The following is a 13,703-nucleotide window of genomic DNA, read 5'->3' on the forward strand; positions in this document are numbered from 1 at the left end:
GATATCATAATTCAAACCTTTGTTTGTGTGTAAGCACCCAGTTACATGCTTGTTTTTGCCCAAGTTTTACTTTAATGTTGGTTAGTAGTAATCTGTTTACATATTACGTGGAGTAGCATGTTAACATTTTAATTTAAAGAGGTCATAAACCATAACTTTAAAGCATTGGTCATATTCTTCTGAAATGATGCTTAGAAATTATTACTATTAACATTTTTTTCATTTGGGTAAATAAACTGTTTTTACAGTTTGAACCCTAGGTATTAAATAAAAGTATGCAATAATAATAAAAAAAAAAAAAAGTAGGTATAAATAAGTAAGAATATTAACAACAGTTGCCCTATATATTTGTTCATTTTACACAGTATTGTTGTTAAGTGCCTTAGAGTTGGTTCCAACTCATAGCAACCCTGTATAGGGTTTCTAAGGAGTGACTGGTGAGTTCTACCCGAACCTGTGATCCAGTGTTTATCCTATGGCACTATACCAGCGCTACCACATAATTATATATCCAATTGCCTATCTTTTTCCTGGGACTGATCCCTCCTGATAATATGTCTGAACTATGACAGCCAAAGTCTCATCATCCTGCCTTCTAAGGAGCATTCTGTTTGTTCTTTTGGCAGCCAATGGTACTTTCAGTATTCTCTCTACCATCATTAACTCAAATGCATCAATTCTACTGTCTTCCATGTTCACTGTCCAACTTTCACATGCCTATGAGGCTACTGGAAATATCATGGCTTGGATCAGGCCGGCCCACCTTAGTCCTCTAACTTATTTGTTGGTGAACACTTCAAAGAGGTCTTGTGCAGCAGATTTGCCTAATGTAATCATTTGATTTCTTGACTGCTGCTTCCCTGAATTTTGATTGTGGATACAAGCAAAATGAAGTCTTTGACAACTTCAATCTTTTAACGTTATTTATCATGATGTTAACCTATTGTTTTCTTTACATTGAAGTACAATCCTAACTGAAGACTGTAGTCTTTGATCTTCATCAGTAAGCACTTCAAGTCTTCTTCACTTCTATTAGGCAAGGTTTGTCATCTACATATCACAGGTTTTTAATGAGTCTTCCTCCAATCCTGATGCCACATTCTTCTTCCTATAATCCAGCTTCTCAGATTATTGGCTCAACATACAAACTGCAAAAGTATGGTCAAAGAAACAACCCTGGCACACAGCTTTCCTGATTTCAAACTATTTAGTATCCTCTTGTTCTGTTCAAAAGACTGCCTCTTCGTCAATGTACAGGTTCCTTGTGAGCAATTAAGTGTTCTGAAATACCCATTCTTCATAATATTATCATCTTAAAATATGATACATAATTTGATAAAGTTATGTCATTTTACAATATTGTTATTTATTGTCATTGAGTCAGTTATTATTTTTAATTAGTATTTTGTTATATCTTGTTCTTGTTGGTAGGTGCCATTGAGTTGTTTGCTACTCATAGCAACTCTTAGTACAATAGAATAAAACACTGCTCAGTCCTGCGCCATCCTCACAACCATTGCTGTGTTTTTATCACATTGTTACAGCCACTCTGTTAGTCCATCTCACTGAAGATCTTTATTTCACTGACTCTATTGGATAAACACTGGACTACAAGGTTGGTTTGAACTGTAATGTCCGTGGTTCAAACTCACCAGTCACACCTTGGAAACCCTATACAGAGTCACTATGAGTTGGAACCAACTCCACAGCATTAACAACATACTTTATCAAGCATGATGTCCTTCTCCAGGGACTGTCCTTTCTGACAACATGTCCAAAGTGAGACAAACTCTTGCCATCCTTGCTTCTCAGTGGCATTCTGGCTGTAATTCTTGCAAGACAAATTTGTTTATTCTTCTGGCAGTCCATGGTATATCCAATATTCGTATCCAACACCATAATTCTGGGGCATCCTTTCATATTCATTTGATTTTTCTCTGGTCTTCCTTATTCATTGCCCAACTTTCTCTTGCTTGTGAGGCTTATGAAAATACCACGGCTTGGGTCAGGTCAAAGTGGTGTCTTTGCATTTTAGCACTTTAAGGAGGTCTTTTACAGCATATTTGTCCCATGTAGTACATTGTTGATTATTGTAGCTGCGGCTGTCATGGACACTAATTGTGGACCCAATTCAAATAAAATCTATTACAACTTCAATATTTTCAACCATTTATCATGATGTTGCTTATTGGGCCAGTTGTGAGAATTTTTCTTTTCTGAAAGTTGTCATCGTTTACCTTGATCATATTCCTCAAATCTTCTGTGCTGTCAGAAATCAAGGTTGTGCCATCTGCTTATTTCAGATTATTGGTGAATCTTCCTCCACTCTTGATCCCCCATTCTTCTTCATATAGTCTAGCATATAAAATGAATGTTGTTGTTCCAATTCATAGTAACATTGCCTATGACTTACAGGGAGCAACTGATAGGTTTGAACTGCTGACATTGCAAGTAATTAGAAGTCCAGTTGTTATCTTACAGCTTCATGTACATGTTGGTGAAAGGATACAACCCTAACATATCTCTCTTGATTCTAAACCTTGCAGAATCTACTTGTTTTGTTTGAACCACTGCCTCTTGGTTTATGTAGAGGTTCCTCATAAGAACAGTTAAATGTTCTGGAATTACCGTCCTTCACAGTATTAACCATGATTAATTATGTTCTACACAGCTGAATGTCTTTGCCTATTCTAAAACACAGGTAAACACCTTTCTGGCATTCTCTGCTTTCAGCCAAGATCCATGTGATTTCAGAAAAGAGTTACCTTGTTCCACACTCTCTTCTGAATCTGGCTTGAATTTCTGGCAGTTCTGAGTTAATATAGTACTGGAAATGTTTTTGAATTATCTTCAGCAAAATTTTACTTGCTTATCCTGCTGTGGCGTTGTGGGATAAAACACTGGACTGCAAGGTCAGTTGAACTACAAGGTCGGTGGTTCAAACTCACCAACCACTCTTTGGAAAACCCTATACAGGGTCACTATGAATTGAAACTGACTCAGTATTATTTCTTAACAGCAGCATGATATTAATGGTATTATTCAGTACTTGCTGAATAGTTTTTGTTAAATTTTTCTATATAATCAGTGTGTAAATTCTTCTGTGTTTTTGTATAATAAACAAGAAACTCGTTTGAACATGCTTGTTCATGAGTAAAAACAAAGATTGGATTAAAGAAATGTTATCCCAAATATACTTTTCAAGAGAAAACACAGCCCTTAAGAAAAAGGCTAACACAAGAAATTATTTATCTCAATACATGTGAAGAGACAGTATTGTTTTTAGAGGGCAGTTCATACAGAAGCCTATGTCATGTGGAAAAATAATGCACATGAACTTTTAGTGTTAAGTTTGTAATAGAAAATGTTACTTTTTTAGCATATGTTTCTTATATAATTCAAATGATTAGTCTTTACATGGTGGTATAAAGGTTTATTGCTGTCTATGAATTCCTGAAATAGTAATGTCATGTCCACATGTTTAAATTATAGAACTTAATAGCTGGAAACCCATTGAAAGTTTTCTTAAACAAGGTTCAGTACTTTCTTACAAGAAATTCAAATTGTTTTTTCTTCAAATAGAGAAGAAAGAGAGCGAGATCAGTCTGAAAACTATGGAAACAATGGTCTGGCTGAGTTGGACCCAGAGCCAATTATTGTGAATCCTTTCCAGCCTATAGCATCTGTAATCATTGAGGTATGGTTGGTGGCAAATGTAATTTTTACATTTTACCTTATAAAGTTGGATTTGGGGAAAGGAGGCAAGTGGTTGATAAGAGGAGACTGGGAAATAGAAATGTTTTGTTAGAAATTGATTATTTCTGAAGGAAATTAAATGTGAGCAATGGGTTATATAAGTTAATTGCATTTTTTCTCTTTAAATTTACTTTTTGTTCTAGTGTAAAAATGGAAAAGGTGGTAAGAATTAAATGAGAATGAAAATAATTGAATGGAGCACTTATCATAGTTTCTGTTCTGATAAATCTTGTTTTCCATTTCTTTTGTGTGATAGTGATACAATTACTCTTCTATATATTATCCTTGTCCCTGTATTGTTGTTACTGTTCTTTTGCAATAAAACTTAGAGTCTGTGGATTAATGCGCTGGACTGCAGGGTGGTTTAAACTAGAAGTTTGGTGGTTCAAGCTCACCAGCCGCTCCTAGAAACACTGTACATTGTCGGCAGCACTTAATAACAACAACAGCAATACTGCGTTAGAGTATCTAAGTAATTTTCTGTTTTACCAGGATACTTAATAATTTTTTTAGAAAAAAAAAGCATTGTGTTAAGTGCCGTCGAGTCGGTTCCGACCCATAGCGACCCTGTACAGGGTTTCCAAGGGTGTAAATTTTTATGGGAGCAGACAGCCTCATCTTTCTCCCATGGAGTGGCTGGTAGTTTCGAACTGCTGACCTTTAAAGTTCGCAGCCCGATTCGTAACCACTACGCTACCAGAACTCCTTCTGTATCTAAATGAAATTTATTTTAATTTAATCGGCATATATTTACCAAAATTAATTTGTAGGTTTTAATTTTAAAATTTAATTATTTTCTTATATTAACATCAAATTATAGATTTTAATTATAAAGAAGTTATGGGGATGTGAGTGTGTATGCATGTGACATCTGTATATCTGTGTCTTTCTTTTCAGTGTTTGTTGCTTTACAGAATGTACATACTGGTCCTACTTTAATTAGACTCAGCAGTTTTACCTCTTCAGGGGCAGTGCTTCCCAAACCTCCAATCCATTTATACATATATGAATGCGGAGATAGGATTTTTGTTCTCCATTCTTAGTGGCCCCACCGCTGCCTACTAACACACAGGTGCTCATCTTGAAAGGTGAATGATTGCTTCTTCCTTGGAGCTTCTACTGGGAAGGAAAGCAGCTCCAAAGGCAAGAAAATGGTTTTATATTTTTAGTATTATTTCATTTTGTGAAATAATTGGTAATAGGAAAGATTTGATCTTAAGTTGCTTTACCCCAGTTGTTTTATTAATTTTTTTATTAGCTCAGTTCGGTTTAACTAGTGTACTTTTCGAACTACAATAAAGCCATCTTAATATTATGAATTACTATTTTGTATATATTTTATCAAGTATTATATTTGTTGAATTTTGTTTTATGTCCTTTTAAAAATATTGGTAGAGAAAATAGAAAACTGGTTTTACTTTTCACATTGGAATATTACTAATATTTACTTTGTGTGTAATGAGCCTCACTTTTTACATTGCTGTTGTTGTGATTCAACTGATCTTTTGGTCAGATGCTTTATCCCACAGTGCCACTTTCTACAGAATGACTGATTTTATTTGTGTACCAAGGGTATAAGTTAATTAGAAGACTCTAGTACTTGTTCCAAAGTTGTATATTTCGCTATATAAAAGAAAGTGAACAATACAGCTGTATAGTAGGGTTTACCATATATGTTTACCTGTGCTTTATTGACTATGCAGAGGCTTTCAGTTGTGTGGATCATGACAGGCTATGGACAACATTGCGATGTATGATCATTCTGGAACACTTATTTGTGCTCATGAGGAATCTACCTGGACCAAGAGGCAGTTGTTCAAAGAGAATATGGGAACACTGAATAGTTTAAAATTAAGAAAGGTATGCGACAAGTTTGTATTCTTTCACCATACTTATTCAGCCTGTATGCTGAACGAATAATATCTGAGAAGCTGGGTTATATGAAGAAAAACATGGCATCAGGATTAGAGGAAGCCTCACTAACTACCTGCGATATACAGATGATGCAACCTTGCTTGCTGAAAGTGAAGAGGACTTAAAACATTTGCTGATGAAGATCAAAGAGCACAGCCTTTGGTATGGTTTACATCTCAATGTAAAGAAAACAAAAATCCTAACCACTGGATCAATCCTTATCAACAGAGAAAAGATTGAAGTTGTCAAGGACTTCATTCTTCTTGGATGAAGAACACTCACAGAAGCAGCAGTCGGGAAATCAAACGACATATTGCATTAGGCAAATCTGCTGCACAAGACCTTTTTAAAGTGTTGAAGAGCAAAGATGTCAGCTTGAGGACTAAGGTGCGCCTGACCTAAGCCATGGTATTTTCAGTAACCTTATATGCATGCGAAAGCTGAACAGTGAATAAGGAAGACTGTGGAAGAATCAGTGCTCTTGAGCTGTGGTGTTGGAGGAGACTATTGAAAGTGCCAGGGGCTGCTAAAAGAACCAATAGATCTGTGTTGGAAGAAGTGCAGCCAGAGTGCTCCTTGGACGCCAGGATGGCCAAACTTCATCTCTCATACTTTGGACATATTGTCAGGAGGGACCAGTCACTGGAGAAGGATATCATGTTTGCTAAGGTAGAGGATCAGAGAAAAAGAGGAAGACCCCAACGAAATAGATTGGCCAAGTGGCAGCATTGATGGACTCAAGCATGGCAACAGTAGTGAGGTTGGCCTAGGATCGGGCAGTGTTTCATTCTGCTGTGCATAAGGTCGCTATGAGTTGATACCGACTGGATGGCACCTAACAACAACAACAACACCATATATACTGCTGTTGTTAAGTGCCTATGAGTCGGTTCTTACTCATAGAAACCCAGTACAGGATTTCCGAGGAGCAGCTGGTGAGTTTGAACTGCCAACCTTCTGGTTCAAACCGACCTTTCAGTCTTGTGTTTATCCGACAGCACCACAAAGTCTCTAAATTAATTAATAGTATGGAAGTTAATTAAAAATAAATTAATTAACAGTTAATATGTTGTTAACAAGAATACTTAAGATTGGTCAATAAGAAAATGAAAATAAATGATTAATAAGCTCCGTTATAACCATGTATGCTTTTCTTCTTTTTTCTGTACAAAATTTCTCCTTTAAAATTTTGCCTTTTCTAGAAACAGCTGTTGTCATTGATATTTAGATGCTCTTGAGTCTGTTCCAATTCATAGCAACCCTGTGTACAACTGAACAAGACACCACCAGGTCCTCTACCATGCTCACAATAATTGTTATCTTGGAGCCCATTGTTGCAGCCACTCTTAGCAGGTCATCTCATTCTGGGTCCTCCTCTTTTGCTGACCCTGTACTTTTTTTATGGCAGACAATTAAAATCGTTAGGTATTATATTTAGAATAGACAGACCATCACTGAGCAAATAAGAATAAACCTAATTGTGTATGAAAATTTATTAAAAGGTAAATATAACATTTCAAATCTGAGTCGAAAAGATGTTGAAACAATTGAACAACCATTTGGAAAAAAGCAGAACTATTGAAACTTAGATATCAAATTGAATTTTAGTAGTATGAAGGATTTGTTGTTGTTGTTAAGTGTCATTGAGTCAGTTCTGACTCATAGTGACCCTATATAAGGTTTTCAAAGAGCGGCTGGTAGGTTTGAACTGCCCACCTTGTAGTTAAAAGTCAACTGCTCACCCTAGAGTGCCACACCAGGATTTAAAGATTTAGGTGTACCGTTAATATTTTTAAAAAGATATTAGTAGATAATATAGTTACATTTTTATGTATGCTTGGACTAGGGAAAAATTTCAAAGCAGGTGAATCAAAGCATAAATCATAATGAACAATGGACAGATCTTAATATTCAGATTTTAAGGAGCTATTCTACAAAGTCAGAAAGTAAAAATAAATAGGTGATATTTTGAGACACATGAGAAATATGAGAATGTAATAGAAAAGTGGATATTGGGTTTCCCTAAAAAGAAAAAGAAAAAAATTTTAATGGAATTTTTGTTGTTGTTAGGTGCCGTCGAGTCGGTTCCCACTCATAGCGACCCTGTATAGGGTTTCCTAGGAATGACTGGTGAACTTGAACCACCAACCTTGCAGTTCAAACGGCTTTGCAGTCTGGTGCACTAACTCACAGTTCCACACCAGGACTCCATTAGGCATATGTAATAGTAGTCCATCATCAATATGTAATAAAAGCATATAAATCAGATGATTTTTCAAAAGAGCAGTTAAGTTTGACAGAGTTTTAAAGAATTAAATGACTAATAGACCAGTTGCATTTATTTATAATAGTGAAGAATTAGAAGCAGTTTCTTTGTCCATTTAAAGGAATTGATAAAATAAAATACAGCCATTCAAAATTATAATGCAATTGCATATATGTTAGACAATATTTGAAATTGAAAGAAATAGATTTCTCTAAATAAAAATTGTACATTTTTTTTGGTTGTTGTTTAAAAACAAATCCATAAATATGTATGCAGGGAGAGACATTCACACATTCATGTGTGTTTCTGATTGTTGTTTGTTTGTATGTGTGTTGCATTTGGTAGAGCAAAAGAACTGTTAGTGATTGTCCAGCGAAGAGTGTTCTTCTTCAGAATCACGTATTACTAGTAATATTTGTTTTTTTTGTGTGTGTGTGTTTTCTGTATTTTCTAAATGTGTTTGACAATTTTGTGTTGTAGTGACATGTTCAATAATTTTTAACAGATTTATCACAGTGTACTGTGAATTACAGAATTCTCTTGGATTATTTCATTTCTCCCTTAAAACTATCTTACATACAACTGTTATAGTAAAGATAATATACTTCATTTTTGTTAGAATGAAAAAAAACTTGAAAAGGAGAAAAAGAGGCAGAAGATGGAGAACGACCTTGATGACTCCCCCATGAAACATAAAATGGAGCATGAACCAATAGAGACCCAAAGCCAAATCAGTGACAGCAGCCAAAAACACAATGAGTTTGGAATAGTAGAAAATTATAAGGAAGCATTAACACAGCAGTTGGAGAATGAAGATGAGACAGACAAGCAGTCTTCAGAATCAGGTGTTAAATCAAGTTATTTAAATATATATAACTTATTTTTATTTCATTTTTAAATTATAATTATTTTCATCAAAAGTTATATATATATATATACATATATATATATTCAAATGCAGTATTCATCTTGAGTTTTTTTATGATCTTAGTAACTGATTAATCAATTTGTTCCTAAGTTATGTTTTTATTCATGATGTCTTTGTAACGTAAGAGGATTTCAGTAAAAAATTTCATTTTTTATTTTATTTTCATAAATTTGGGACACAAAATGATTCTTGGAAACATTTTTAGTTTGTTTTTAAAACTTTATGATGTTACAATCAACATTGTTTCTTTCCTTTATTGATTATTTTGATAGGTTGCATACAAAACTTTAAAAAATCTTTGTTATGTAGTTGTTTTTCCTTTTTATATAATACAAAATCAAATTGGTAATTGTTTTAATTGTCTAGTGATGCTATAACAGGTAAACCACAAATGGGTAACTGAAACAAGCAAATTTATTTCACAGTTTAGGAGACTCTAGGTAAAGTTTTTTTCTCTCTGTGTTTGTCTTTGTCTTCTTATAGCTTCTGATTTGTGGTTGCTTAGAGATCTTATGTAGAGTGTCATCTGTCTTCCCACTTCTGTATTTTTTTGCTTCCTTGTTTAATCTAGTCTCTTATATGGAGTCCTGATGTGGCACTGCAGGATAATGCACTGAACCACAAGATCAGTTTGAACTACAAGATCAGCAGTTCACACTCACCAGCTGCTCCTTGAAACCCATATACAGCGTCGCTATGAGTCGGAACCTATTCGGTGGCATTTAACAACAACAATATCTCAAAAAAAGTTGACTGTTTTTGAGTCAAGACAGTTTACATTGATATGACCTCATTAACATAACAAAGAAACCCATGACTAAATAGGATTATATATAGGTGTAGCAATTAGGATTTGTATCATGTATTTTGGGGGAGCACAATATAACCCATACCAATATTCAGTCCATACCAAAATTCAGTACCAGCCTTTTCTAAATGTTAGCATGAACAAGTAGAGATTTTATTTGATTTCCTGGCATGATTTACCAGGAAATTCACATTCTTTGGTATCTTAGAGACATCTTATATTATTCAGGCAAGCTGTGATCGAATACTAAATCTCTCATCAACCAGCTATGTGCTGTTATATAACCTTCTCCAGTCTTAGTTTTCTCATCTCTATATTGAGGCAAATTTATGTAAAATTACCTTGTAGCATTTCTAGGACAGTGCCTGACACTTGGGAGATTGCACAATAATTGCTACTTCCTTGCTGTTGCTACTTAGTGATAGTGTTCCATTGACAATAAAATTTTTATGTATAGGGCCAGAGTTTATGGAAAATAAGATCTCAATCTCTGAACTATAGATTTCATTAAAATGGACATCTTATCAAATGAATAATATTAGATCCAAAAGATGCTTTTGGCCATTTGGACATTCATAGCTATATGTCTCTTGTCAGCTGAATTAGAAAGAAGATAAACTTTATTACAGTGGTTTCTCAATTTCTTTCCTTCTTTTTTATTAACTTAGTTTATGTGTTTATTTAGAATTAATCTTTTTTTAATTTAAATTTTATTTATTTTGTAACTATTGAGTTATGAGAGTAACTCAGAAAGTATTGCTGCTAGAGTTGCAGTTCATATACGTACAGGTTTATTCCAAACAAAACATGTGTAAACATGTCTCTGCAATCAGTAGATGACTGCAGACAAGTTGTTTCAGTAATACAGTTGTCTTAATCTTGTTAGGGTGCTTTAAAAAAAAAGGATAATTTTTGTGTCATGAAAAAAAATTGGAAATCAGAGCTAATATCAATTTTTTTTTAAAGAAAACTGAAATAGACATCTTCATACGTCGTTGAAGTTTTGCAACAAGTTTGTAAGACTGCTGCCCCACATTTTTTTTTTAAAAAGTAGCTTTTGGTAGATCAAGTTTTTAAAGGAAGTTCAGAGTGACCTCAAAAATGAGCCAGTTTTCTGGATACATAGCCAAGGAGGCCATTGTCCATGGAGACAATTAGCTACACGCTCCAAACATTCATCCTATTCCTGGTGTGCCAGGTGAAGAGAGATCATTTTTTGTACAGTGGATGACTGATTGTAAACTTTTAAGACCCTAGCCAGTACCCAATCAAGTAAGAGGTAGAATAGACACACTAAACACGGTGTTAGACCAATTAACTCTGGACTTCTTGATTTCTTGAAAAGATTTTTTGCACTAATACATTGTTAAAGAGCAAATGATTTGGCAGTGATATAACTAGCACCTTTCATTGTCCATTCTGAATTTTCTGGAAACCCCTTCAGTGTGTGGGGGTGGTGTGCTGTGGAATCAATTCCGACTCATAGCAACCCTGTGTAGGATTTCTGAGGCTGTAAATCTTTATGGGAACAGAAAGCCTCATCTTTCTCCTGTGGAACAGCTGATAGTGTGAAACTGCTGACCCTGAGGTTAGCAGCCCAGCTTGTAACCACTACGCTACCAGAGCCCCTTCAGTTAGAAAACCATAGTTGCTTAGTGTAACACTTCAGTATGACACTAGGGTGGAGTCCCCGGGTGACACAAACAGTTAAGCACTCAACTATCAGCCCCAGAGTTGGCAGTTTGAACCCATCTAGTACCATCTGAAAAGACAGGTGTGACAATCTGCTTCTAAAAGGTAACAGTCTTGAAAACTTTATGGGACGGTTCTACTCTGCATACATATGGTGACCATGAGTCAGAATCAACTCAGTGGCAACTAGGAACCAAATATACATTATTTTGGTAATGTAAACTCTGCTTTTTTTGAATTCTGAATAACTTTTCTTAGATTTTAATATATAGAATTTTTGTTTTCCGTCATGTTCATTAACTTTTTTATTCATCCAATAAGAAATTACTTTAAAAGTTAGTGCTTATTCAGGGTTGATAGGGATGGGCAACTTAGACATTGGCTACCTAAAATGTTAGTGTAGTGGTTACGAATTGGACTGCGAACCGCAAGGTCAGCTGTTCAAAACTACCACCTGCTCCGCGGGAGAAAGATGAGGCTTTCTGCTCCCATAAAGATTTATAGCCTTGGAAACCCTGTTCAGGGTTGCTATGGGTCGGAACCGACTCGACGGCACTTAACAACAACAACACCTAAAATGGGGGGGAGGGGACTATAAAGACACGAAGTGACTGGCTTACAAGTTTTCTAGAGGGAGTTTAGTTTCAGAGGGTGTGGGGGAGGGTAGAATCTCTACTGAGTGGTTTTCAACCTGTCTAGATGGGGCTGGTGAAAGGAGATGTGGATAAGATTCTGTGGTTCAATAGTGAGTAATTGTTATCATGACGGATTGCAATTATTGCAACTGTAAAGGTAGACGTGTTATAGCAAAAGAGGGGAGTGATTGATCTTGCAGTCCATGAGCTGAGGACCCTGGAACCATAAAGGGAGAAGAGTAGGAGCAGAGTGTGGGACCCTATTCAGAGAAGCAAGGATGCCAGAGATTGAGGCAGAGATGATGACGTGCAGAAATGGAGCAGCTGGGGACTCTAGACTCATGGAGGAAGAGGTGCTCTGTGCTGGTGGCCCGGCAAGCAGGATATGCCCTTTGGGTGTTTGAATGATTGCATATTACTGAGTGTTTTGGTGTACATAAAAAAAAACAAAAAAAAACAGAAGGAATAGAAGCAAGTACTGTTGAATGATAATGCATAGAGGGATTTGTAATCATTGCAATGAAACAAATACAATAAGATGAGTGTAAAGCTGATGTTCTGTCATGTAAACTCTCACTCAATTCACAATAAAAATTTGATTTAAAAAAAGTTGGTGCTTATTAAATATGTTTAAGGACTTAGTTTTAAAAAGTTCATATTTAGTCATTTGTAGCAAGTCTAAAGTTCAATAGATGTGTTTCTATGGTAAACAACTATATCAACATTTAATTTTTTCTCCTTTTTTCTATTATAGTACAGATATTTACTTTTCCCCAAAGTTATAAAATTCTATGTTTATATTCTTACAGATAGCAGTAAAAAGAAAACCAAAAAACTAAGAATGAAAAGGAGTCACCGGGTAGAACCAATTAATACAGATGACTCTGCTCCTAAGACTGTAACACCACCCCCTCCCCCTCCTCCTGGTAAGTATATTAACATTGATGTTGCATTTGGAAACACTGTTTTAAACAATGGAGAAAAAAGAAAGAAAATTATGTTGTTTTTATTTAGGATGCTTCTTAGTGACTTTTTTTTTTTTTTTAACTTTTTATTGTGAGTTACAGACAAGATTATCAGTTTTTTATTCAAAAAATTATACACTTCATTATATTTCAATAATTATAATCCCCTCCCTGCAACAAGTTATCCTGCTTCCTCCTCTCTGTGGCTTCCCATTTACACCTTACATTTCACAAATGAACAAAGCAAAAATGTTTCATGTGCACTTACAAAACAAAAAATATATATTCATTTAAATGTCCTAAGGGCACATTCTACCAGCCTCCTGCTTGAAGGCACAAAACCTTTCTCAGCCCGTAGGCCTAGAGTCCACAGCTGCTCTGTCTCTCCATGCCACTGCCTCTGTCACTGTCTCTGGTTTTGCCACTGTCCTAGGTAGGGATCTCATACTCCACTCATGGTCTTCCTTCTTAATGATCCTAGGATGGTCTGTTCCTGAAATGAAAGATTAACTACTCACCCCTTTTAATTACACATCTTCCACAATTACAGTTGTGACGCTCACAATTAATCCTGGTAATAACTCACAGTTGAGTCATAAAATCCTATCTCCTTTCACCAGTTCCATCTGGAAAAGAGCGAAGCTATTCTTTAGGGATTCTACCTTATCACCTTCCTTCTGAAACTAAGCAAACTCATGAAAGCTTGTAAGCCAACCACTTCTTGCCTTTATTCCCCCCA

General features: G+C 35.4%; 1 protein-coding gene across 2 annotated transcripts in view; it reads left to right on the forward strand.

Annotated features, from left to right (window-relative positions):
• Positions 1-13,703, forward strand: part of ARL13B (ADP-ribosylation factor-like 13B) — a 76,190-nt gene that overhangs the window by 55,864 nt on the left and 6,623 nt on the right. For both annotated transcript variants that reach the window (XM_006864658.1, XM_006864659.1), the window contains 3 exons: positions 3,583-3,697; positions 8,556-8,781; positions 12,809-12,925. In XM_006864658.1, the coding sequence (XP_006864720.1) occupies positions 3,583-3,697; positions 8,556-8,781; positions 12,809-12,925 (458 nt within the window). The remainder of the gene's footprint in view (positions 1-3,582; positions 3,698-8,555; positions 8,782-12,808; positions 12,926-13,703) is intronic.

This window comes from Chrysochloris asiatica, unplaced genomic scaffold (genome assembly GCF_000296735.1).
Source record: "Chrysochloris asiatica unplaced genomic scaffold, ChrAsi1.0 scaffold00068, whole genome shotgun sequence".
Taxonomy (NCBI): domain Eukaryota; kingdom Metazoa; phylum Chordata; class Mammalia; order Afrosoricida; family Chrysochloridae; genus Chrysochloris; species Chrysochloris asiatica.